At 47.8% G+C, this 27036-nt stretch overlaps 1 protein-coding gene across 1 annotated transcript in view; it reads right to left on the bottom strand.

Moving 5' to 3' along the window:
• LOC100543628 (gamma-aminobutyric acid receptor subunit gamma-4) overlaps positions 1 to 22551 on the bottom strand; it is a gene marked incomplete at its 5' end in the record, with an annotated part of 30726 nt that extends 8175 nt beyond the window's left edge. Inside the window, 5 exons of the mRNA XM_031554727.1 lie at positions 1010 to 1147; positions 2469 to 2551; positions 3148 to 3368; positions 22128 to 22195; positions 22398 to 22551. Of these exons, the coding sequence (XP_031410587.1) occupies positions 1010 to 1147; positions 2469 to 2551; positions 3148 to 3368; positions 22128 to 22195; positions 22398 to 22551 (664 nt within the window). The remainder of the gene's footprint in view (positions 1 to 1009; positions 1148 to 2468; positions 2552 to 3147; positions 3369 to 22127; positions 22196 to 22397) is intronic.
• Between the last annotated feature and the right edge of the window lie 4485 nt (positions 22552 to 27036).

The following is a 27036-nucleotide window of genomic DNA, read 5'->3' as shown; positions in this document are numbered from 1 at the left end:
CTTTTCTGTAGAAAGCTTTTTAGCTATAACAAGGCTACATGGCCTATCTTGTCAACTAACTACCTGAGCTGCGACAAAGAAGGTGTCCTTCAATCAGTTCTTAGATTCTGGTTCTACCCCCGAAAAAGTTACGTGGTGGTAGACATCCTAATTGTTCATTTTGCAACTCACAGCTGAAGTTCTTCCTTTTTTTCAGAGGTTTATAGTGAAGACTGAAAGAAAACAAGCCGACAATTCTAGGGTTAAGATGGAGCCTGAAAGCAATTACGAAGAAAGAGAATTACAAATGGCAAACTGGTGCATTCAAGACACTTTTAATGCACAACTCCTCATCTTGCTTTGTGCTGCTTTTCTATCCAAGTTAGAGGCTGTCTGCCAGGACTGGCAATAACAGGTCTCTCCAGGGTGGGAGAAGCACTGCTTGAACTTGCTGCTTCAGGGGACTGAAAAATAAAAACCACATACATTTGACTGTATAGTCAGCAGTCTGAAGAGGCTTTCCTTGGTTGTCTATGGAAAGGAAAGGGGATGTGAGGAGCTGAAGGACCTCCATTTCTTTGTTCCTTCACACATGCAGCATTTCTTCTGGCTCTCAGATGTTCGGCCTCACACCACTTTACAGAAGGAAAGACCAAGACAGAATTGAGGTCTTCAATTTCTGATTTCTCCATCCATGTTCTGATTATAATCACTCAGGAATCTACATAGCATCCACATACTTCTTCCTCATAATCCTTTGACTAGGGATAGCTTCATTCACATCAGCACTGTCACCCCCTAAGTGTTCCTAAGTGTTTGTGTTCTGGCCTACACTGCTTTGGCTTCAGTGCACCTTTCATCTTTATTACTTCTGCTCCTTTTAGCAAAGGTCCATCTTTCCTTTCTTAATGTTCCTCTAACCGTACTGTTGTGACCTCCCCTTTCATCCACAGAGCAGTCTGGTGGCCTCTGCATCTTACAGGGTCTCTGACGTGCTGGTGTTTCTGTGGGCTGTCTCTCTTTGCCTCACCTGCTCCAGTCCTGAGAACTTCCGAGGTGTTCCTCAGCCCTGTGAAGTCAAATTGGTAGAGCCTCCAGGTGCGCTGGTCAGAGACCTCAATGGAATAGCGTCTCCATCGATAGACAATCTCCTCACGTGGGTAGCCATCTGGGGAAAGGGGAAAGACATTAGCAAGAGAGTACATGGTGTGCCTCCCTCTCATACACCACTTTGGTTTACAAAAGTACGTGCATCATATTCTAGATCTTATGTAAACATGAAGTAGATATTTCTGATGCCCTTGATCAGATCACCTTAGGCGTCCCTGCGTTCAATGGGTGCAGGTACTGCATCTCCCTTCGTTGACCACTTTCAGTCCTACGGAAGGGAAGAGCAATGCTAGAAATGCAGCCTTTCTGAGGACTGCAGTGGTGAGAATCAGACTTGAGTTGGTGTTGCAGGACTCCCCTAGCATGAAGTCTTTAAGGGTTTCAGCATCCCTTGGCAGCATGTGGCCTTCACCAGTCCTCATGGCTACTCTTCCTTCCTAGATATACAGTACACCAAGAATACAGAGCTGCCAACGTGGGAAGAAACGTGGCTGTTCCTGCTCTGGGTCTTTGTACCTCTCAACCTGGGAGCTGATCTATGTATGGAGATGAAGGGTTGTGTCTTCCACTAAGAAGGAGATCTGGCTCCCGCAGGCTGGAGTATGGCTTCTCCTGGTTCTGGCTTTCTTGGCAAGAAACAAGCCTACTGTGAAGAAGAGACCTTGACACCTACAAGAAAGCTCCTCAGAGGAGGAAAGGAGCAAAGCTTGGCAGCTAAATCAAAGTGTGTTTCTAATTATCAAGAATTCATGGCATGTACAGTTAATTAGCAAAGAATGAGGGATGGCAAAAGATGAAGCAATGGTATCTCCTCAGCTTGTTGCTTCCTACAGAAGCAACCTAGAGCCATGTGAGTTGCATCTCCTCTGTGGCAGGGGAAGCAGGAGAGGCCAAAACAGGACTACAATGAGTAAATCAGATTTCCAACCAATGCATGAGGACAGGAATTTCTCAGTGCAAAAAGGCAAAATTATTAATGGAGATACAGCATTTCTGTACCATTGGGTACTGAAAGTACTTAAAGCTGGAGTCTCCCTTACTCTGTCCCCTTGGAGAGCAGGAAGAGAATGAAGTTGCAGTGCAGAATATGTTGTTTAGGATGTCAGAATGACAAGAAGGTCAGTGAAATAAACACCTCCAACTGTCCACCCAGATAAAGAAGAAACTCAGAGGTGCTGTGAACTGTATCTGAATACCTCATCTAGACCAAGATTGGGAGGATGCTCTAGGGAGTGATCAGTAATGGCCTTCGAAGAGGAACACAGAAATCAGGTGAAAATGCAGATAAAAGGGAAGAGGATCGCCTTTAAAAAGAGTTTTACTGTGCTGAAGTTTCTCTGCTTGCCTTCTAAAACTATTTTTAAAATATGGATACTCACAACTAGAAAAAACCAAAGGGCAGGAGTGAGTGTCCATTGGGAAATTCTGCAGCTGGAGCAGACATTCAGCCTCGATCGTCAGCCTGAGAGAGAAAGGGAGAGAGAGCGAGGCTGATGTTTTGTGCTAGTGAAGGTGGTTTGATTTCAACACCATAATGTGACAGAGAGATTCTTGCTTCCTTAAAAGAGAGACACTAATTTGTTGAAGATCAGTCTAGTTGCAGGAACATTTCAAAACAGCAGCAAAACAAAGCATATGTTTGGATATTTTCAAAGTGAGGAAAAACATCTAATTTTCACATTCAACAAGCCTTTTTGTTTAGTGAGCTTTTCAGATTCATTTCAGAGAGCGGGAATTTATGGGAAAAGCACAGATGTTTATTATCAAATCAAAATGACTGGGCTGACCAACACAAAAATTAAAACAATTTTCATGTTGGAAACCATTTATACTTCTGACTTCTGTCTCAGTACGATACAGAAAAATAGTTTAACATTTTGGGGGGAGCTCTTTTCTTAGGAAGAGGAGGCCCATTTTGCAACCAGTATTGCATGTCTTGCAACATCGGCACTGGGAACCATCTCCACTACTCTGTCCCAGAACAGCTGGAAAATGCTGCCTTGACCATCTCCTTGCTTCCTCACCCCAGCAGCCAGCTATATTACCTTCTGCACATACCTGAGTGTGTAGAGCACTTTTCCATCATTCCAAATGCGGAGGAGCTGATTCGGAGTGGTTATCCAGTGGGAATCAGCCCTCTTGGAGTTCCTAAAAAAGGTATCTGGGATCCAAATGCGGCTCACCATGTTAGTGTTCAGTGTGAGGGCCTTCAAGGTGCTGTTGAAACGAAGACGCCGGTCGTACCATGTCTGCGCAAAGAAGATATCAATGGTGTATTCCTGTGAAAGAGAAAGAAGAATACATCTTTCTGAGAGGGAGTCAGGAAAAGCAGAGCTGTGTCCCCTGGTCTGGAGGCCACTGATTTAGATTCACAGTCAGAACATTTACCTCTGGAATTTGGGAGCCAATGTTTGCATCCACTGACAACTTTCCTAGCTCATCTCTGGCTCAGGGTCAGGACATCCACACCACACATAGGAAGAACCAAGCACTGTGCAAACACTGACTAAATCCAGTCCTAAGTTCAGCTACACATTTCCAACATAGGCAAGAAAGCCATTTGCCAGCTAGCCAGAGAACACAAACAGACAGCTTTTTTCTATTGTTTATCAGAACAAAGCCCAGCAGTGCTCTATACATCTAATTTGTATGTGTAGCCAGGGTAGTGTTGTGCATTAACCCCGTGAAATACAGAACTCAGAGTGTAAATCATTTATACGAATAACTGAGACACTAAAGGTTTCTGGGCAGATACATGTTGCTGAAGATTCAAAAAGGAAGCTTCGGAAGAGCTGCTATGGATCCATCTCTTTTTTTGGTACAACTGGTTCCACATTTGTTTGAGTATTCTGTAGACAGAAAACAGGGTTTCCATCATAATGAGAACTTTTAGTTTTAGTGAGAGACAGAGTATCCAGCTAACCCATAACTAGCACTTCTGGGAGGTAGCTCCTCTTCAGATTGGACTGGCACTTCTTCACATCATTAGCCCAGCATTCTGCTGCTTGCTGCTGTGAATCAGTTTGCTCCTTACACTTTTTTTCAGTCTGTCGAGAAGGTGCTAATTAGTGCCATGCCAGAACATGTCTGGCACTCAGTGGTTGTCTGAACCAGTCCCCCAGCCTGAACCCAGGTCCACCAGCCCATACTGATGGCTGTGACCTGCTCCTGACAGCTCCTCTTTGACTTGGTCTTTGCTCCCTTTCCGTGTTAAACAACCATGACCATGGAAGCATTGTTTCCTTCTCCTGTGGGCAAAGGAACAACGTCTGACTTTGCCATCTCTCTTCCTCCATCTATTGATTTATCTCAGTGTAATTTTTATAACTGTGACATGTCCTCCCTTTGCTGCTCTCACTGCCGGTTCAGATCTCACTTCTCAAATCATGCCATTAAAATAAATGTGGTGCTCCTAGGGCACTCCCTCGGACATCGTGTCCTACCTGGAGGAGGCAGAGCAGGGCAGCGCACCGCTCTCTGCTTCCTTTTCCTCACCCTTGCTCCACTGTCAGCCAACCGGTAATGAATGATTCGTACCAAAAATGTCCCTTGCATAGGAATGAGATTGTGAAAAAAGAGCATTTGCCATCAGGTGGTCAATTCACTCTCTAGGCTGATCCTTCACCCTGGTTAGACAAGGGGATGAGCCAAGGTAATGAAAATGAGGTCCTAAAATAGCTCTAAATAAAAACAGATGCTGCACGTTAAGCTAAAGCAAGTTAAAAGTGATGGCATTGCCTCCACAGATGACTCAAAACAGACACGAGGAGGCACAGTGTTCCCTTCCAGAGTCACATAGCTTGGACAACAGCAGTCCTCAAAGCCAGGTGCACAAGCATGCCCACTGCCTGAACACAGGTGGTGGGGAAAGACTCCTCCAGCATCGGAATGCTCAGAATCACAACGGGTACTGCTAGGAAGTGGGGTATGTGGTGATGGAGGCATGGCTTATGCTGTGAAACAGTGAGATAGAGATCACAGGCAGGCAAAGAAGCACTAGCACAGCACAGACAAGACGGGAGTGAAAGCCCAAAAAACCAACATTCCTTGGGGCCATTTTCTTTTCCTTGCCAGATGCTGGGGCCAAAATAACACAACACTTGACATTTATCCCAAACTTCTGAAAGTCCTGTTTGAGTCACTACAAGCTTACATTGCTCCCCCTCAAGAATAGGTACAGGAGAAAGCAAAAACAACAAAAAAGCAATGATCTATCTAGGTTAGATGCCACCCATCAGTTCTACCACTTAACTGGAAAATGCTGGGACATCTCAACATAGGGTTGGCTGCTCAGGTCAGAGGACCTGCTGTGAAGTTCATTATTCAGGTCTAGGACAACCAATGCTAAAGTTTAGTAGAGCTGAGGGTCAGACATCCCAGGGGTTTAGCACTTGCTGTCAAGCCCAGGCTTTCAGAAGGGATCAGCATTAAAGAGCTCCTCTTGTGCCGTTGACAGCCTTTGCAAAAAGTGTAGCATACAAGTCATTCAGCTCTCCTGAAAAATCAGAGCTGTTATTGTCACTGTCTTGTAGTTTGATCTAATTTCAGTGGCTCTTATTCATGAGGAATCGCTCAATAGCTGAGGTAGGTCCCTTGCCTTCAGATGGGGAGCCCACTGGGATACGCTGGTATTTACAAATGTATTTTCATTCAGAATTTTCGGAGGTAAGATTTCTACAGAAATGTATAAATCTGGCATTTGGGCATCTCACCAGTAATTCTGGCTATTACTATGAATAATTCACTGCCTTTTCTGGATGGCCAGTCCTCTGATCCTTTTGATATTGCGCTTTTCACATTCCTCCTTTCTCCAAGGAAGTATTTGTGAAGGGAATGCTCTGTGGCTCCACAAGGACCTTCTGACCTTGTGCTTCACTTCTCATCAGGAGACTATCACTTACATGACTGGCTGCAAAGCTGCCCAAAGCACCAGCACTGAGCAACAAAAATAGTGTGGAGTGACACTTTTTCTTTCCATGGATCCTACCTCAGAAGACTCACACCACTGTGTTTCAGTGAGAACCATTCCATGGAGCTGGACTCCCAGAAAACAACCTGCTGCTCTCCAGGGGACCTGGCAGCAGGATGAGCTCAGCCCCTAAAACTTAAGGAAGTGCTGTTTCTCGAACTCCTGCACCCGTGCGTTTTCTCTCTGCCACTGATTCATTCTCAAGCATCAGAAGGAGACTTCTCTACACCTCAATTTCCCATGTGAAAAAAGGTTATTGTAAAAAACGCCTCCAACATTACGGTACCATCTGCTGTGCTGTGCGGCACATGGAGGTTGTTAACTTCTCTGTAACAGCATGGGCTTTTTAGGATTTTTCACCAGAAGGAACTAGAGAAAAAAGAGGTCTCACTCTAAGAGTTGGGCTGTGCCATTTGGATCACATGTGGAGTAGCACACACATTTTGACGTGAATGCAATCTTACACCAAACTTCAGTCATAAAATAATAAAGTAATCTATCAGTAGAGCAAAGACTGAAATACACCGGAACACTTACATACCATCACATGCGTTTATCTAAAACCAAGGAACACCCTGCAGCATCAGCACTGCTGCCTGTGGGAGCTTGGATCTGGTCAGCCTTCCAGAATGACCTGCTGGCTATTGTGCACCCCCATCAGCAGACGAGCCACACAGTTGGCCCCAGTTAGCTCCTTCCTGTGCCTCCTCTCTCACCTCTGTGCACACATGTGGAATCAGCCAGTATTTCCAGTTGGATTTGACCCCAGGAGCTCTAATCGAAATTAAGTTCCACCCTGTGGAACACATAGCCAGAGCTAATACAAGGTAGGGCTGCCCAATTTCAGACTAGCAGCTTAAACTCACAGGGTTAGCACGACACAACCTGAAATCCACATTTTGCATTTTCAGGTTACCTTGTGCACCAGATAAACACAGTTGTGCACTGCCAGGAGATCCTTGTGTTGTGTAATTTGCAAACTGACACCTGTATTGGCACCTGTCCCTCTGTATTCATCTATGAGACTCTTCCTCTGTTTTATTTAGAGCTCAGGTTTCTGACAGATGCCGAAGAGAAAAGCAAAGCCACAAGCTGAAAATAAGCCTTCCTAAATTAGGATGAAGTTAAAGATTTAAAGATTCATCATTATTATTACTATTTTGCAAATTCAGTTTTCTGAAGGCATGTGGGGATTTTTGGTGTTTGTTTTTTTTTCTTTTTTCTTTGCATTCAATAGCAACAAGAAATTTCCAAATAGAGGAGACGGAGACCAAGAAACAGGTTCTTTCATTTTCCTCTACTGGAGAGAGACTTTGGAGAAATCCAAAATAATAACTGGGATGAGGAATTAATACCCTAGCTAGGCTCATTCTAGCTTTTATTGCTCTGATATTTTTCTCTATTTGTGGCACCCAGTTCCCTCTGCGTCTCCAAGCACATCCCTTGTGCAGCACAACAAAGCAACCTGCTTGCCTGGGAAGCATGGCTAGCATTTCAGGTGGGCTGACATGAATTTGCTGGGTCCACACTGTCACTTCATCATAGAGCTAAACAAAGCGACTATTTCAGGCACACCCTTTGGGATGCTGCACAACTCAGTAAAATCTAAGGAGATATTGGAGGAGACCCAGGAATGGGGTATATTTCTTTCAAGGCCTGGTGGGTGCAGCTCACGCTAGGAAGCTTCTCCTTCAGATCTAGCTGCATTGAGCAACTCCCCACCCACACAGCCTTGTGCAGGCGAGCATTTCCCTCTCCACAGCATCCCACGCGTCCCTCCCTGCCTGCAAACAGATCTGACAACACCTGAGCTGCTCCCTGCAGTCAGCTTCCCATTGGGGGGAGCACACGAAAGGTCTAGAGAAGCTCTCCTTGCTTTGATAGCTAAATAAAATAACCTTATTTCAGAATAACCTTCAAATCTGATGCAGAATTTCTTGTCCACCGAGACCGTGAGCAGAAACATCCTTCTAGAATGATGTGTAAGCACTGTTAAAAGGCAGCAGAGTGTACTTCTACTAACAGCATTGGCTGATGCCTGCCAGAGGTTGGGCAGTGCCAGGATTCCCCTAGTTCTGTCACTGACCCACAGTAATGACCACTTTGCTCTGAATGCCCCCATTTCCCTGCTCTGGTGCTGCTCCTAAATGCAGGGTGTGATGGAAAGGAAGGAATAAACCTCCAGTGCAACAGAACTGCGCAAACCTCAAAGTGAAAGGAGACTCAGTTTTGTCTTCCCAACACAAAGAGCAAAAGGAGGAGAATATGAATTCCATTATGTTTGCAAGATCCTCCTCTCCAAATCACATCCCAGAGAACTCTCTGGCCATCATGCTGGAGTGACTGGGGGAACTCTCAAGGACAACAGGAACAGAGCTCCAATGGTCTGCGTTTTCAAGGTGACACACTGAACTTCCCATCTGTTTCACTTCTGCAGTGCCGTCCTTGTCTGAATGTCTTTTGCCTCTGCCCGGGGAATCTCAGTTGAGACAGCATTCTTTTTATAATACAATCTCGCTGTTAAAAACCATCACCATGTCCTACGCTCTTGTCAGGTGCCTTTAAACAAGTCATGCTGTACACGCTGTGCTGTCGATTGCAAACTCCCCAGTCATGGCTTGCTCACCTTTGCAGTCTCTGCAGATAGAACCAGACAGGGCTTTCAACACCAAGCACTGCCTCCTGAGATCTCTGCCTGCCAGCTCCCACACACTTCTAATCATGCCTGCTTCCATGCATGTGCAAGCAGGGACACAGTGCTCAGTCCCAGCTGCACAAAAAGAGACCTAAACTTTGAGATATCTTTCCTGTAGTGCAATTCCCTGTCAAAGCTTCCTTCACATAAAACTGGCAACAATGGTGAGGATGACAAATAGAGTTACAGATTCCAAAATAGGCAGCTATAGTTCTGGTAACTTCCAGGTCCCCAGCTGTGGACCACTCTAGGCCATAAAAATTAACTGGTTTGCTGGCACAGAGTGATTTGAGCGTGTTTGAATGCTAGCCATCCTGCTTTTGAGTAACTCTGCTGACCAGGAAAAGCAGGCTTTTATACCCACCAACAAGCCCGGACTGCTTCTTTCCCCTAAACCCTTCAGTCTGAGTTATTCTCTTGTAATGCCACATACTGTCCTTCAGTATGTTATCTCATGTGAAACCTCCAAGACATGTGATGATTTTCGTTGTACCTGCTCCTCTGTTTATGGGAATGTAACCCAGTACACAGAAATCTGTCACTGTGAACTTCAAGGGCACGTGACCCAGATGTGTGTTTTGTAGCATCTGATTAACAGTCATTACCCAAAGGATCAAGGAAAGTCCTTGAGTCGAGACATGACATCAGCCAGACTCTGGTTTATAGAAGCACGGTCTGTCTGCACTGTCCCCGACGAGGCTATTATTGAAAAGGCAGAGGAATGGGATGCTATATACAGATGGGACAGAATTGATAAAGAGGAAGATCCAGAACACTTAATGAAGTACTATGCAAAGCACCACAGGGAAGAAGCTGCCTCCTTTCAGTTTGTATTCACATCACCCTCAGGACAGGGCATGGCCTGGGTGGAAAATGATGTGTAAACACATTCAGAGCCAAGCAGGGAAGCAGCCCAGTTACTGTGGTCTCTAGGAATTGCCTGGGTTGCTTGCAAAGCAAAGCCACACATGAAGTGTTGTTTGCATATCAAACCTTACCTCTGAATGCATGACGTTGGTCTTACAGCAACTCTGAGCCAGAAGAAGAAAACAGGTGTCAGGAGAGACAAGGTGAGGACAGAACCTCATAAGATAATGGTAAAAGAATACTTAGCACTTCGGGCAGGTGCTCTTCTTTATTTGTCCTTTAAGCTGATAGGGTGTTTGATGAGATTTCCTTTGAAAGGGCTAAAAGGTGAGCCTTCTCACTGTATGCAATTAACTCAACAAGGCTGCTATCCCAGGACAGCCTGGTAAGATTCAGATGAGATGCTGGAATTCCTTTAATTGCACCTCCCGTTCCCATGCCACTCACTGCAATTAAAATGAAGCACCACTATGGGCAGTCTGAAACTGCCCAGGACTGCAGAAGTAGCTGCTGCAGCCCCCTGCAAAGTGAGGTGGGCAGTCATTTAATCCCCTCCCAGGGAGTGCAGTCCAGAACATCCTTGGAAAGGGACGTCTCCTCATGGGGACATTTCCAAGGCTCTCATTGCCTGGAATATGGTCTGTTCCTCCTGCTTGAACCTGCTCCTTGCCCCAGCTCTGCCTCCCACAAAAGCCGAGGCAGGAACAAGAGCTGTGTCCTGCTGCAGGGAGATGGCCCACAGATGAAACGAAGGAAAGTGGGAAAGTCCATCAGATGGCTAATAAATAACATTAAGCATGTAGCTGTATTGTTTCAAAGCACTAAATCAAGCATCCTGCTGGGTGTAGGGCTCACCAACTGGGTGTATCCCTCCGCCTCCAACCTGACAGCTCATGCAGAAGGGACTTTTGGTACAGCAGCACCACTATTTTTTTATTTTTATTTTTATTTTTTTTTTTTACCAGACCTCAACGTAGGCTGGTTCACCCAATAGACTGGGAGGTATCAAATTCAGCACTGTCTCTGAGACTTAGGCTCTGATTCTCACACCCAGTTCTTTCTGCACTACTTAGGGGGAGCTGAGAATCTTACAAAGGCCAAATAGTTCGCTGCAAACTGTAGACCTCTATAGTGGTTTCAGCACTCTGCTTTCATTCACCTCCTTTCCTTATCCCTCTCTGCTCGCCCTTCAGTCTGTAGCTCATGACTCTGCTTCTCTGCCTCATCAAGAAGGCATCGCTACCCTGCCCATACACCTCCACAAACAGAAACAGCTTCAAATATAGTGGCCCTATTCAAGCATCACATCATTTCCCACCCCCTTGCTACCTTCTTGTGGGACTTTGCTTCATCGAGTAAGGCGTACGCTCTCCAGGGCAGAGACTGTCTCTCTCTATGGACTGAAAGATGCCTAATGATCTCAGCTGAATGCTAATTCTCATGCAAAGAGAATAAAGAAAATCCCTCCCACTCCAGACTTAATGATGGAGAAATTGCTACAGAAGCTGTGATTTGAGGTCAAGATGGCAAGGAAAGGGTGGCAGAGAAAGGAAGCCATGAGAGCTTTGCTTTCTATGTGGATCAGAGCTGGAAGCATCCTCCCAGTACAGAAATTGCATAGCATGTCACAGTAGTGTGCAAAACCAGAGAGGATAAGAATGGATAAATGATGTCAGGCAGTGTCTTCTTGTCCCAACAGACTCCTACTATGGCCAACTGCAGGAGTTTAGGGACAGAGTATGTGGAGCAGAGAGTGCACTACAAGTTTCTCTGAACTATGCTCTCCTCTGACTGACCTACTTGCTCCAAACAAAAACTCAAGCTCTCAAACCAAACCATCTTTTCATGCAGCATGCAGGCAGGATGTCCTGGAAAAGCGATGCTAACCACCAACCATGGGAGCTGTGCTGTGACCAGGGGATAAATCACAATGTGCGATAGGCCAGCAGACTTTCCAGGGCTGCCCCACATGAGAACTCATAGAAGCATTTAATTTGGAAAAGACCTTTAAGATTAATCCAACCATCAATCTAACACTACCAAGTCCACCACTAAACCATATCCATAACTGTTACATTCACAGCATAAAGCCTCATGAGGAAAAAGCCCTGGGTGGGCAACATGGCTCAGCTCTCCAAGAATCAGTGAGCCAGGATGACACCTAAGAGACAGGCCTATGTCCCAGATGCAGATGCTACACTGTCCTCTCACCAAAACAGGTCTCAGAGGGCACAGTGCACCTCCTGCACCATGTCCCTGGGTTGCTGTCCATTGTAAAGAAAAATATGTGCTGGCCAGAAGGAAAAACAGTGTTTGCATGTAAAAATCCCTTTCTAAACCTCAACTCCAAGGAAAAATACACACTTAAAATTAAAAAAAGAAAAGAAAAAGAAAAAGAAAAAGAAAAAGAAAAAGAAAAAGAAAAAGAAAAAGAAAAAGAAAAAGAAAAAGAAAAAGAAAAAGAAAAAGAAAAAGAAAAAGAAAAAGAAAAAGAAAAAGAAAAAGAAAAGAAGAAAGGAAGAAAATCTGAGAATCTGAGGAAGTTCTGCTTATGTGGAGTGGGAGGGTTTTGTGCCCTCTGCAGAAATCGTCACTCCTGACACTGTTCTCTCCTGGTCCTAGATAAAGAACAAGCGTACTCTGCTCCAATGACTCTTTCAAGGAAACCTGTTTCATCTTGTTTCTCATGCCCCTTGCTGTGTTTGCCAGCTTTCTCTCCTGGCCCTGCCAGTTCCTCAATTTAGCTCCTTCTCCCCGCTTCATGTTGTTTTTCCTTTCTCAGTTCTTCTTTTCAAGCTACCATAAAATCACAGCCCAGCCTAATGTGATTTTAAGGGAGCACAGGCTGAGAGAAGCAGCTGAGACAAAGGAATCAGGTTACAGAAGGACAATTTCTGTATCAATTGCTGAATATTCAAGGGCAAAGCAAGCTGGATCACAGTTACAGAAGGGACATCAGGCCAAGTGACTCTCCAGCAACACAGCCACATTTCAGCCAGGTGTGACTAACATTTGGAAGCCAGGACATCAGCCACTGGGCAAGCAGGACCTGCAGCTCTGCTGCTCCAGGCTTCTTACTCCCCATAGCATCTGGTTGCTGCAAACGACTCTTTTCCTCAAAAACCAGAGCCCTATTTTTGTTCTGCATAGGTTCTGTTCTATGCATACTCCCCTTCCAAAACTCACCCCAGCTCCTGTAGAAGCAGATTCAAGAGAAAGTGTCAGAAACAAGGCTTACTGTGTTCATAGCATACTTGCTCCGACCTCCCCTGTTCCCAGCCACAAGGTGTTCCCTTTCCCCCACCCCTGTGTTTTGGCTCACACATACCCCGTGCACCTGCCTGCGAGCCGCCACTGCCACCTGCCATTTGAGATCATCAGATGGCTAAACCATTTCCAGCTAACTGCAGGCCAGAGAGCAACCACAGAACCCTCACAACAAAGCTCTCTTTGTATGAAGATGGAAATAAAATGTCCCCAACTACCATCAGCTCCACGCCACCAGCGTATGCCCAAGGCTGCTGACCAAGCTCACTCCTGTGCCCACAGTGTGATTTCTCCAGAGTTTGAGGAGCTGTTATATTTGGCATTACTGGGACCTGTCTCAGCATCACGACTGTGAAATGGCTGCAGCAAAGCAAAGCAGCTCTGGGAAAGGCTGGACTGCTGTATGAAATACAGCTGTATGGCTGCAAAGGCCTACCTACCTCCTCACTTGTGACCCTAACACATCTCCCACCAGCACAAAAGGCTGAAGACTCAGGCACCCAAGACATGCATGGGGGGAGGCAGAGAGAAGCGGAGTGTTGCCACAGCCCCATGTGGAGGCTCAGGCCTGCTCACATGCACTTTGTGTCATGCGTGATTATACAGCAGCCCCTCACTGACAGCCTCATCACATGAAGCCAGGGTGAGCAACCCTGCCCTAACACCATAAGCTCTGTCTCCATCTCCCAGCACCTCTACTGGCATGTAACAGACCAAGTATTCAGCGTTTAGCATCAAGGCACGGAGAGGTTTGTGATGCATATTGCCTGTGGTCCCCCGCGGCTGCTGAATTTGGAGAAGCGTGCCATTTCACTGCACACTTACTGCAGGCAGATTTCACGCCAGCCTTTAAGGGAGATGGTAGGATGGCTTCATCTGAGGGTGCAGGAAATAAATAGAACCAATATCTACCGAAAAACTTTTCTGAAAATAAACGAAAAGCGTCAAAATCTAAAGTGAATTACTGCAACCACATCATTTCACTTAGAAACTTTTTTTCCATCAGTAAGCTAACAAAATATTTTGCTTTATCCTTATCTGATTCATTTCATTTCAACTTCTATTTCCCAGTCCTCATTCTGATGCTTTAGTTATAGCGCAGAATTTATCACCATATGAAAAGCAAATCAAAGCATTCTCATGACACCGCATGTAAATGTTTTGGTTGTTCCTCAACCCATTTGCCCTCAGAATGCTGAAGAATTTTGTCTGTTTGTCTCAACTAAGATGGGAGGAAGGAGCAAGAGCTGCACCCCCAGTGCTGGCTGTGAACCCCAGATCACAAACCCCGGCCTCTACCACCACACTGACTTTCCTCTCATGCACCTTAAATATCCTGAACTCTCCTGCGAGGAGATCTAAAACCTTCAGCTCAGATAAATCAACTGCCTTAAAAATAATTCAGCCCATCAAGTGACAACTATTGGTACAGCTCAGAGCCTATATCTTTCAAATTTGACACAACAGTGCTTTCCCTTTGACTTGGAAGAATCAATTTAATGAGGTTCAGAGCACAGATTAGTACTAGAGTCAAACACATGCTTCCTGGCCTGGCCACAAATCCATGTCTGTGCTGAGATGTCAGCCTCTGGGTACCTGAAGAGCAGCTCCATTAGCTGATGGGTTTGTGATGAAGACAGCCGCATCCGCACTCCTCTCAATGAGCTGCAGCTGTGTGGCTGCTCCAAGCCTGCATCTCCCAGGCACATCCAGGCAGAATTCCTACTCCTCATTGATCCAAGCTACTTCCACACCTGTGCACCCCAGCAAAGCCTCTTCTGATGCTCTGGCAGAGGGCAAAGCTCCTACTGACTGAGATCACTCAGGGATGTCGCTGCAGTCTGGCTACCCCAACCAGAGCAAGGCGAGCTCCCTGCTTTTGGAAAGCTGTTGTTAGAGCCTGTTAACAACAGGAGCTCTGGTGCTGGTGGAGACCCTTGGAAAGGGAGGCCTAGATGCAGCTTCTGTGGCCATGAACTATGTTAGAAAGGTTTTCTCTGGTTAAGGGTGAGGAATTGCACGTTACAACACAAGCACCTCGGCTCACCACAGTAAATATCCTTCCCTACCTGCGAGGGCTCTGGGCTACCAAACCCTGCATTAAGATTGGATGATGAAATGGGAGCTTTCTCCAACAGCTGGCACAAAATAAATGCAGAATTGAGCCATATCTGCCAGCAGAAGGTCAGAAAACAGATCTGTGAAAGAATTTACAGAAGCCACTTTCTTAATTACTTGCTTTAGGTCTGATTTTTGAGTGGATCCTGTGAGGATCCAGGAGTTGTGCTCAGTAATCCTTAAGGGTCCCTTCCAACTCAGGGTAGTCCATGAATTATAAAATGCTGACTTAACACTGCCCGAGATCTGCAAGCTTCCTGAGCACCATACTGACACTAACAGGTGCACCATCCCCATTTAGCATCTGACTGGGGATGTCAGTTAACTCTGGGGCTTTGCTCTCTGAAATGCCTCCAAAAAAACAGCACTTTTCCTCTCCTGAATCCAGCTTTTCATCTTTTATTGAGCTCCAAATTTTTTTTTTTTTTTTAGAGGCAAACCCCCATCTTTTTGTTCATCTTTGCTGATAACAAACTCCCCGTGTTTTCTGCACAATAAACAGCCTATAAATAAAATGCCAACATGGATGTCACACAGAAGATATCTGGAGGGGATTAGTGTATGTTCTAGATAATAAATGGAGCTGGTTGAATTATTCATAGTGAATAAATCAGCCGTTATCTGGTTTGGGAGCAGTCCCTGAAACTTGTGAAGCTCTTGGGATACGTTCAGGGTGGAAGTAAGTCATTTACTTCATTAGACCTTCTGTGCAGCTCATGATTTGTCCCACATGTAACACACGACTGCTGCTATTCCTCAGCGGCCTCATGGATTTTTTCTTAAGACAATGACAAACGTTGGCTCCAGGAGGGCTGATGCCCTTCTCTGCCTATCCTGTCCAACTGCACCACCATGGGAACATGAGCGGCTACGTGGGGAACACTCCCTCTCCTAATGCTTGGGCACACAGGGCCAAGCTCAGGCGGCCGATTTTGAATGCCAAGGAGTTGAGAGATAGGAGCGCTCTGAGCAAATGAGTATTTGTGGAGCTGTTATAAACGCACCGCCAGCCCCAGTGAGGAGCTGTGCCGAGCCGTCACTCAGGCGTGGAAACCAATGGCCAGAAAAAGCACCAGGACCCTTCATACTCATTTCCCAGCACTTTACATTTCTACAGCATAGATCTTTATCGGGGACCAAAACCTGAACTTGCTCATTACACGAACGTTTCCTATGCTGCGCACCAGGCAGGCCAAGAGCCGCACACAGTCCCTGGCAGATCGCTGCTGCGCGCTGTGGACACTGCAATCCACCCCAGCCGTCGGTGCGTCTGGGATGTTGCCTCCTAAACAGATGATTTGTGAAGCGTGTTTAAGTCTTTTCAGTTGAGAAGAGCTGTGCAACTGCTGGAGTATTATCAGGGAAGGAGGGGGAGGTAACAGATTCCCTTTACCTATAGGCTTATCTTGCGCTCCAGAGCACAACATTCAAGCATCTTAAAAAGAGAGCCATTTTCATTTCATTTCCTTCCTACTTATTCCAAAGCAGCTGAAGCTAAGTATAATCAAGACTTAAGTGTTCCTCAGAGCCAGACAATTATTACCGGTCTCGCTTTCCCCGTCTATTAAGAAGAAATGAAGATATTAACCCGAGCCTTGCAGCCTGACACCAGAGCTGTCACTCAGGGCTTCCCACAGTGGCTTCCATGCTTGCTGCCTTCCCACAAACCAGCTCACTCCTCAGGATGCATCTCCACTTCAGAGCAAGATGCCACTGAATGCCAGAGGGCTCTCAGTGAGGCTTAGCCCAGTAGAACCCAGCTCACCTCTTGGAGATCTTTGCCCTTACTGCTGGGACAGCTCAGCCAATCACAAACAGCTGCCAACTCACCGCACACAGTGGCATAGTGGGGATTTTGCTCCAAGAACCACACTTCAGCCTCTCAACCACCTGCAGCTCCAAGCAGGGAGGAAGCAATGAGGGCAGCCCCTCCCTCCCCGCCCCATGCAGAAAACCCCACTGAGCACCCAAAGATGGGGACAAAGAGCCCCGGCCCCCCAGGGCTGCACTCCCCTCCTCTCCGCTGCCCCATGTCAGCTTTAGCTGTGGCAGCCCGACCTTCCCTTCCGGCTCCTCGGGGTTTCATGAAAGGAGTCAGTGGGGAGTTCTCTTCATTCATGCTGTGCTTATACTTTTAAATTATAAAGTGTGTCAAATGAGGATTTAATTTATAGTTAACAAGACAACGTTTGTAAATTAATTATTCATCATCTGATAACGAATAAACATTTCCCCTGTTCTTCCCCCACCCCTCCTCCCTTCTTCCCAGGGTTTCACAAATGCATCATACATGCAAATCTATTAAATCTATTCTGCAATACTCTAGACACGGGAAAATATGTTCTTCATCCTCAATTTCGTTAGCGTGTTGCATGGTAACTACTGCAGCCAGGCACAGCATTATGAATTTAATCGTGCGTAGCTTCTCCTTCCTAAAGAGGGGAGGAAGAGAATATTCAACACGTGCATTTGGACATATCAGCCTCCTCGGGTACCAGTCTCCCCCTCAGTGGGGGAGGTAAGAAAATAATTTGCTGCAATAGTGGAGGCAGGAGCTCAGTGCTACCCCATGGAAATCACACACACTTCAGGAGCAGCAGAATCTGGTAATCCTGGTGAATGGCAGAGCCTCTTTTTGCTCTTTTTGTCTTTGGTATCATTAAGACCAACGTGGTCTTTTATCACGTTTGGCTACAGAATTGCACACACAGGGGCATCTTCTCTGCTTTTAACACCCTTACATGCACTACAGAGGAGTCTCTCCACCACCAGAACTAACTCTACCTTCACTACCTCTAAGCCTGAGCACCTGAAGACACCAAGGCAAGCCCCTGGCTGAGAAGCACACGTCCCACGGCTTGGTCAGGAGGCTGCTGCAGTGCACCATGTTCTCTACGTAAAGTCCTTGAGCCTCACACTTGGTTTTGCTCAAGAAAGAGAAAGTATGTCGTAACTCAGACCTCTGGGAGAAACCGGAGAGCAGGAATTTTTCCATTGTCAAGCTGGGAACAGAAGCAGTTTTTTGGTCCCACCCATGCTGACCCTCACGGACACTTCATGGGCATACTCAGGACTGAAAGGCACTCAGCTCCAACCTTTTTCAAATGCTTTATTTCCACAGAAACATTTCCTGAGTGTTAAGCATCCCTAAAGGAAGGTGATCCAGAGCTCTAGGTGCCCTTGACACCAGTTAAAGCCATAATCTATAGAGATAATGCCATTACTAAACAAAACCAGGAGTAAATACCTTCAGCAAACAACCAGTCAGTGACAAATTTGAACCCAAAGTCCCATCCTTACATCCCCAAGTACCACAGCCCTCCTGGCATCTCTGCCTGCAAATAGACTTAAAAAAAGCAAAGCAGGTTTTTGCACCAGGCTTAGTGACATGCCAAGGACACCTAACACCGTCTGCGTTAATGAGAATCTAATTGGGCATCCAAATCTGTGGCACAGCCTAGAAAGCTAAGCACTGTGGGTGATAACTCATTTGGCTTGAGGTGCTGCTGGCTGGCACCCAGCGGCAGCAGGCGGCACTGGAAGAGCTCACAGCCATGTGCCTTTCCCCAAAGGCATCTTCTCAATACCCTGGGAAGCCCAGGTGCCTCAAACACAACAGGTTCAGGGGAAGAGAAGCCACGTGTACCCCTTTGGAAATCCCACCCCACTCAGCAAATGGAGAATGGGTCCTGATAGAAATGGCTTATCCTCAAACCTTTTCATCTCAGCCCTACTCTGTTGTAGGGTTGTATCCTTCTGTAGGTCACAAGCTCCTAAACCCTATTGGTATTATCTAACCATCTCTTTGCTTTCTTTCTGGTGACTGCCCCGGAGCTGGCACTGCTTAGAAAGTCCTTTTCGCAGACAGAAGAGAATGTAAAAATGCTCAAGTACCTAAATAGGAAACAAGACTGCCATTCTGATCTACAAGAGATACCAGGAAATCACTTTACATTTCTTCCCCTTCCAAACCTGCCTCTGTTCTGCTGACTCCTGAATGTTAATGTTATTTATGACAAGTGATTGATGAGAAGGATGCAGAATTCACACCCGGCACAGGACATTTTCAAATCACCTATTCATTTTTAAGGACCGGAATCAGTTTTGCATCCTGACATGATTTATCATTTGGAGGTTGAGCAGCAGCTATGCAGGACCAGCTTCCAAGCACTGACAGAGCATCACCAGGCAGAAGGCAGCAGCGAGTGGTTAACCCTGTGAGGAGTGAGAAGAAGATCACAGGACACCAATAGTCAAACTACGTTGTTTTCCTGGAGCTTCCTCCTCTGCTAGCACATCAGATGCTCCTGCAGCCTTCAGATGTACAGGTCTAAGCTAGTAGCCACAGACACAGTGTTGTATTTCTTAAGGCAAAACTAGGTGTTTACCTTCTATGCAGTCTGGCCTCATGCAAGAGAAATGTTTACACCCAAGATGCTGTCATTGCAATGCACCTGAAAGAGATCAATGCAACATTTCCCCTTCCAGTAGGCCTTTCAGCTTGCATGAGGCTCTGTGTCTGCAGTAGGCACCACAGATGCACAGGCAGAGCAGCTAAAGGAAATCTCACCATGGTTCTCAGGAGAGATCCAGATCTGAGATTCTGGTTCCCTTCCCATGGAAATGTCCATTCTGTCAAGTTGTGTATGGAAAAAAGAAAAAGGAACGATTGGGTATGTGGGACAGGCCTGACAGCTGAGAGAAGGCAGAGCTTCCCTTACCGAAGCAGCTCTAAAAAATGGGAATGGTACATGCCTAGTAAAGACAGTCTGGATCATACATTTGATGCCAGCCTGCCAGTGACCGGCACTACCTACCGAATGACTTAATTTGTTGCATCAGGGGGAAGAACAAAAGGTGAAGCAGCCAAGTTCAGCCGTGACACTGTGGCAGCCTTGTTACAGTCCTTTTCTTGTTCTTCAGAAGTTCCAGGTGGGTGCAGCCTCTCTCCTAATCCAGAAGAAGAATTCAGCAGTGCAGATGGCAGAAGGCTGCCAACCAAGGTGACAAGTCTAGCTGTCCTCAGGACCTTTAGGATCAGCCCAGCATCTCAGGAAGGAAGGTTAAGCTCAAGTTTGAATCAAGGATGCCCTTAAGAAGTTACTTCAGAGGATGGGGCAGGAGACATGCCCATAAAAAAGTCTAATCAGGGATGTCATATGGAGGTATCTTCACATCTCTGGTCACTGCTGGGAGGAAGTTCTGTGACCCCTTCAAGGGGCAAGGATGGGCAGGGAGCAGCAGAGACGGCTGTTTTATCTGCCTGATTTCACAATGTACTGAATAATTGAACATGCCTGAAGCCCCAGTATTTGCTGCCAGACTATTAGCCCAGTGGATCGAAAACTACTGAAGGACTGGGATGGACGTACATACTTCTCACATATGCATCACCACGGCATAAGCTTTGTTTCTTAGGAAACCAGACTAATAGTGCCTAGCGCCTCTGCTTTGGAGAAGAGCTGAACTCTGAGTGGGTTCTTCTGAGCCACTCTCTGCTCCCCACTCCCTCTGTGGTCACGCAGATCTCCAAGAGGAGTGGGGTTTCCAAGAGATCTATAAACAGGTAAAGGAAACAGATGAAGGAAACATGAGGAAATGTACTATGGCTTGATTTGATTTCCTTGGCACACCTTCAGGCTTGTCAAAGCAGATGTGTGCTGGCAGCCAGGGGTGGCAGCCATACAGCCTGTGTTAGGCACCATGGGCTGTGTTTCTTTTTCCAGGGACCAGACCCACAAATACAAGGACAGGAAGGGCTGCTTTGAAATGATTTTTGGATTGAAACTTGTCCTATATCTACAGTGCCATTCCTCCATCCCCTGAAGACATTGCTCAGTGAAAATTTTCTACTTGGGAAAATAAAACAAAAATGTACCCATCCTGAGAACTCTTTTTTCCCCACCTCCTTTTTTTGGGGGAGAGGGAGGGGACTTATTTCTGCTTCATTCTGCATGGAGAGAGAAAAAGTGTCAGACTGTCCTGGCTCTCTCCCTTGTCCTATCACATAGCCCCTTGTCTTTCAAAGTCTAGCAGAAGATGAAAAATGACTTCACAGAGAAAACAATAATGAAAGCTTCCTGTGAAAAATAATCAACACTTGCTTTCCAGTGCATGGCCTGGAGGCTCTGCAGAGCAAGGAGCATCTCTACTGAGTGTTTTCAGAGCTCCCATTGCAGCAGAAGCTTGAACCATGAGCAGAAGCCATCACAGTGATGGTGGCATAATCTAAGACAGCAGAAACAGAGTGTTGCACATGAGGCCTTCCCCTCCTGCTTCCCCCTCCCAGCATCACAGGCTTCCTGGGCACCCAAACTTCTTGTCATACATGGCAACAGTTTCTCCCTCTCTCAGCTACTACAACATGAGATCAGACAGGGCAGTGAAGTTCACCCGAAGCATCCTGGTGCCCATGGAGGAAGGAAAAGGCACCAGGCAGAGATGTCCATCCACACGTGACTGGTGGAGATGAGAAACCTTGTGAGGATGGCAGGATCACTGAGCTCACCTTGCTCCTAACCAGGAATAGTAGTCAGAGCACCTCTTCTCAAGGAAATCAAACAAATCCATCTCTTAGAATCACAGAAACGTTAAAGTTGGAAAAAACCTCTAACTGGTCCAATCATCAGCCCATCTCCACCATGCCCACTAACCATGTTCCTCAGTGCCACATCTACTTTTTCTTGCATACCCCCAGGAACAGTGACTCCACCACCTCTCTGGGCAGCTTGTTCCAGTGCCTCACCACTATTCCAGAAAATAAGTTTTTCCAACCTGAACCTTCCCTGGCACAAATTGAGGCCATTAGCTATTACAGTTACCTGGGAGAAGAGGCCAACCTGCACCTTGCACAGTCTCCTTTCAGGAAGTTGTAGAGAACAGTGAGGTCTGTTCTGATCTTCCTCTTCTCCAGACTAAATAATCCCAGTTTCCTCAGCCATCCCCCTTGTGCCCCAGACCCTTCACAGCTCCACTGCCTTTCTTTAGTCACAATCCAGGGCCTCAATGCCTTTCTTGTAATGACACCGGCAGGACACAAGCCAGCAGTGAGGGCCAGCTGCCTCCCACATCCCATGCCCTCAGTTGCAGTGCTCTCCTCCTACAGCAAGCAATCCCACTCACCATTTGGATGACAGACACAGGCCCAATGCTGTTCACATAGATATCCACATCAATAAACGTGGGTTTGACTGTAAAGAAAATAAAACAAGTGTAAGAGGGGCCAGAATCACTATGAAGGACTAGGGGGAGGTGTAGGCATACAGCAAGGAGAAGAGAGTGGCTCCACCTGACCAAAAAGCCCAACTACAGCAGCCTCATTCTTTTAATGGAAAACGTGGGCTAGGTCACCACCCACTGCCAGGCTGCCCACGAGAGCTCAGGGACACTTACTGCCAATGTCAGGCCTCAGCTTGTTGTCATAGTTCTTCAGCAGTGAGTTGAGGATCTGCGTGGCATCCGTCTCCTGTGCTTTGGGGGTGAGGACCCAGGTTTTATTGATGCTGAGGTAATCATAATCATACTCCTCTGTGCTCTCACACCTGGAGCAGAGACAAAAGAAACATCACTGTGAAATCTCTCCGGTGCTCAGTGGGAGTGGGGGCACAGCTGGGTTTCAGAGGCACCGAAGGGGAGGGAGGAGGATGATGAGTGTGAGGAGCTCGGGGATCTCCTCTCAGCAGTACTGCAGAGATGACACACCTCTGCTCATTGCAGGGTCTCAGCCAGGGGCTGCCTGCTGACCCCAGGAGCTTTAGCTGGGCTGATGGCTGCTGACACCTGGAGTGGGCATCTTCAGGGGAAGACAACAGTGACCGAACAGTATATAGGGGGGAAAAAAAAACATAAAGAAAACACTTCAGAGAAGAGGTCCTAAAGCCACCAAGCAGGCAGCACACAAGCCTGGCTCACCAGGCACGCAGCCATCTGCCCTGCACAGATCCTGGGAAATTAAAGCCTTATGCAAACTCCTTTGCCCTCAGGCCATGATCTGCCACAACCCATTCCCTGCCCACCAACCCTTCCTCTCCACTTAAAGATGGGGAAAGTGGAATATCTTTCAGTTCCAAGCCAGCATTTGTCCTCCTTTGGACACATTGCACCGAGCAGCAGTTTCTCCCCATCCCTGTCAAAAATGCTCTCTCTAAACCTTTAGTACCTCCCCTTTTCCTAAAGGAGCTTTCCTACCCCCATTTAATTAAATTAGGCCCACGTGGTCACAGGGAAAGAACAAACCACCCACCACCGCTCTGGGCAGCTCAATCACGACGCTGTCCTGACAAAGACACAGCCATACAGGTGAGACGATGCCGAGAGATCCTACATCCCACCCCGCTCATCATCTGCCGTGTCAGCATGTCCCACTGCGGTGCCAGGCAGGGGCTCAGCAGGAGCTGCCTGCTGCTGACACCTCCCAGCTGGAGCCCGCAGCTCCGAGGTGTGAGCGGGCACCTCCCTGCACGGCTGCCTTCAGATGATGAGGGGAAAAAAGTGTTGCGCTGACGTGTTGCCGTTTGTTTATTAGAGGCTCCTCTTTTAAACCCCTGATGAAAGTTGCTTTCACAACTACTCTGACTCCTCGCATCTCCCCAGCTTTCAGGTGCTGGAAAGCTTCTCCCAGCAGGGCTGGGCTGCCTGCCTGCCTCAGCACGTTAGGTGCTGCTACATCAGCTCCTTGTTCCCTGTCTGATTGTGCGCTGCGCTTCCTAACGAGGCTTAAGGAGTCTTAAGCAGGGCTGTCAGGTTGTGCTTCCCTACCCAAGCTGCAGCAGTGCCAACTCGCTGCCTTCCAACTGCAGCCCAGGGGCAGCTCTGCAGTCCTGGGGCTGCACCCATCCCAAAACTGGCTCTTGGGGACAGGAGGGACATGGAGGGATGTGTCTCTGCCCACAGCCCAACAGGAGAGAGTGAGTCCAGCTGCTTTCTTTGCTGCCTTCAGCAGAGTGGGAACACAGCAAAACCTCGTGTCAGTGTTCCCTTCACCCTGCTGGGACCCAACCCTGGACACATTACCCACTGGCACTCAGCCCTCTTGCAGCCTCTTGCAACCCAGCTCTTGCATCTCTAGGGCCGTGGCAAAGCTCTAAATGTCCCCATGGGCTAAACCAGGCCATGCTGGTTTAGCATTCTCAGCATTCTGGCTTTCCCCATTTTGCACTGTTGCTGAACACCCTGCGATTTGTGGTAGGAGCCACCTCCATATTACAGATGCAGTTACACTACCAAAATATATGTTTTTTTTTTCTTCTTTCTTTTTTTTTTTCCTAATGCAGCTAATCCTGGGCTACTAAACCACACTAAGCCATTTTAGCATAAGCAAGCCAGCTTTTGCTGGAGAAAATATGCTTTCGGTGAATGCATGTAAGACACACAGAGCAGCTCTTCATAGCCAGATATGACTCTGGTGCCACTCTAGAGCCCTTGCCCCAGTGGCCTCAGTTCAAACCACAAGGGAAGAGCCCAGGAGCTATCGCAGAGGACAGGAGCTAAGAGATGGAGGCTGTGCATGTCCTACTCCAGCTGCAGATGGGAATGTCACACCGCAAACCTGCAGCAATGCCCAATGTTCCTGTGCACAGTGCTGTCCCTGTGTCTCTGTCTCCTAATACAACGCGGCTTTGGCTGGATGACAGGGGAAAGCCAGCTCCCATATGTCTCCGTGCAGCCAGGAGGAAAGGCAGAGCCACATTCCCTCACCTCTGCTCGTGGAAATGTCAAAACAGCCACCTCACAGCATTGCTGCTCACAGCCACAGGGTGCAGCTGGGAGCGCAGCGATGAGGACAGCGGCACAGGAGGGCATGGGGACACCGCAGGGCAAAGCTGGGGACCTGCAGGGAGTCCTGCTCTGAGCAGGCAGCATGGCTGGGAAGTGTCCTGTCTGATGTGCCCGTGTGTACAGATGGGATTGGACAACCCTCCTTGGGCAACCCTGGGCATTACTGCAGGACACTGCCAGTTGCTTCCCTCCCTTATTCTGCTTTACTTGAGCAGGCACCTGTTTTGCTGAAGTTCCCAAGCATGCTGATGGGCAGATTAAAAGCAGGGCCAGCTAAGTGGTTCTCAGCAGGTGCATTCTCAGGTTGCTGAGTATTTGCTGCCCTTCCGCCCCTTTGCTGGGGATCTCAGCTCTGTCTTGCCCTGATGGCATGGGCTGGGGAACCGCAGGGAGACCAGCAGAATCGAGTGCTTCTCCCAGCTCTGCCATGACCCTGCCCAGCAGCCTTGGGTGCTGACAAAATACGGGGCTGGTACCATTTCACACTAAAAGCTGCCACCATTGGAGTGCTGACACCTGCCCTGCACACCATCCCCAGTCCTGAAGCAGAGATGTCCAGGATAAGGAGCTGACCCCAGGCTGTGAGTGTCCCACCCCCCTGAGAATGCAGCTCAATGCCTCGCCTGCAACACAAGAACAGACAGCAACACAGTGCAAGGACATTTCACCTGGATGAAACAACACTGCGCTCAATCCCAATTACTGCATGCTAATGTGTCCTTGTCACCCATCCCAGTGCTTCCAAGGGCTTGTAGGCACGGGAACATTCAGGTAAATTAATCTAAATTAGAAGTAGGCAGAGAATTTAGGGACAGGGGGCTCACTGAACAGTACTTGATGTGTTTCACCTGTCATTATACCTCTGCTTGCACAGCACACCCATTGAAGCCCTGTTGGTGAAGCCTGCACTGTCGGTGCCAGCTTTCTGGATGTGTAACACTGTGCTGGATACACCTCCAGGGCTCTGAGCTGGATGCCTGGTCCCAGCCAGGCATTGCCATGGGAAATGCTGATGGGGAAATGGCCCGGGGAGTGCTGAGTCACAGCACAGAGCATCCAGCCCACCCCGCACTGGGGTCTCACAGTACATGCTGAGAGGAGAGCTTGCACACACTGCATCTGATCTGAGCTCATCACCCAGGCACCCCCTGTAAACATAGGGCCGCTTGCAGCCAGAAAAATGCAGTGAGTGCAGGATGAGACCCAGTGGTACTGCTTGCTCCTCTACTCCTCCTTCTCCCACAGTCTTCCTCTGTTGCTCCATCACCCCCACACCATGCACAGCCACTTCTCCTTGCAGCTCAGTGAAGAAGTAGGTACTGGCAGCAGGCAGAAGGGAACCTGGGCCAGCCGTAGGGTACAGCTTCTCACTCTAGGGCATGTGAATACAGGACTTAACATCACCTCCGTGCAATTCTGCAGCCTGTCCTCTCCAAGCATAACATGACAGGAGCCGCGACCACCACGGGTCCCTTTCAGCCCTGAACTACCCAATTAGAGCCTGGGTGCCAGGCATGAGCTGTGGGGCTTCTCTCAGTCTCCGTGCTGGCACGGCCGGGCTCTGGAGAACAGCAGCAGGGACCGACCTGCCTACCCTGAGTTCAGGGAGTCTGGCAGAGAAGACCATCAGTAGCAGGATTCGTGCTCCCTGCCCCTGACTGCATTTGTAATGGGATTTGATCGGCTTTAAGGCGGCTTATTCTGTCAATTAGCTTCAGCCAGTGAAATCCCTCTTTTCTCGAGCCCTGGGGGCAACAATCTGCTGACATGTTCTTCCCCGATCTAGCCATTAAACTCACCAGAGGGGATAGCAATTGTTAAAACGGTAATAATGACTAAATAAATAAATAAAATTAAAAAGGGAAGAAGAAGAAAAAAAAATTAAGAAAAAGAAACTTGAAAACCCCTCGTGCATGGGGCCTTTCACTGCTGTTTACAGAAAGCCGCTACGAAGCGCCGGCACTGGGGTAGAGCCGTGCCCGCAGCCCCCCGCCTCCGTTGCCCCTTCGCCCCGATCCGCGCAGCACCGCGCTCCAGGACCGACACCGGGGCCAACCTGTGGAGCGGGGCAGGGCCCGAGCTGTTCCCTCTCGACAGGTGCCGAGGGACGGGGGGCAGCGGAGGGGGCCCGCACTCGTTTCCGCCCCGCGCAGCTCCGGGTAGAAATGCTCCGCTGATGTGCGGAGCGGCCGGGAGGTGCCGAGCTTCCTTCGGTCGCCCCCCGCAGAGCTCAACCCTCGGCGGGATTTGGCCG

Source organism: Meleagris gallopavo, chromosome 9 (genome assembly GCF_000146605.3).
Source record: "Meleagris gallopavo isolate NT-WF06-2002-E0010 breed Aviagen turkey brand Nicholas breeding stock chromosome 9, Turkey_5.1, whole genome shotgun sequence".
In the NCBI taxonomy this organism is placed as follows: domain Eukaryota; kingdom Metazoa; phylum Chordata; class Aves; order Galliformes; family Phasianidae; genus Meleagris; species Meleagris gallopavo.
Note: the sequence above shows the minus strand (reverse complement) of the source record. Positions and strands in the feature narration are given on the sequence as shown.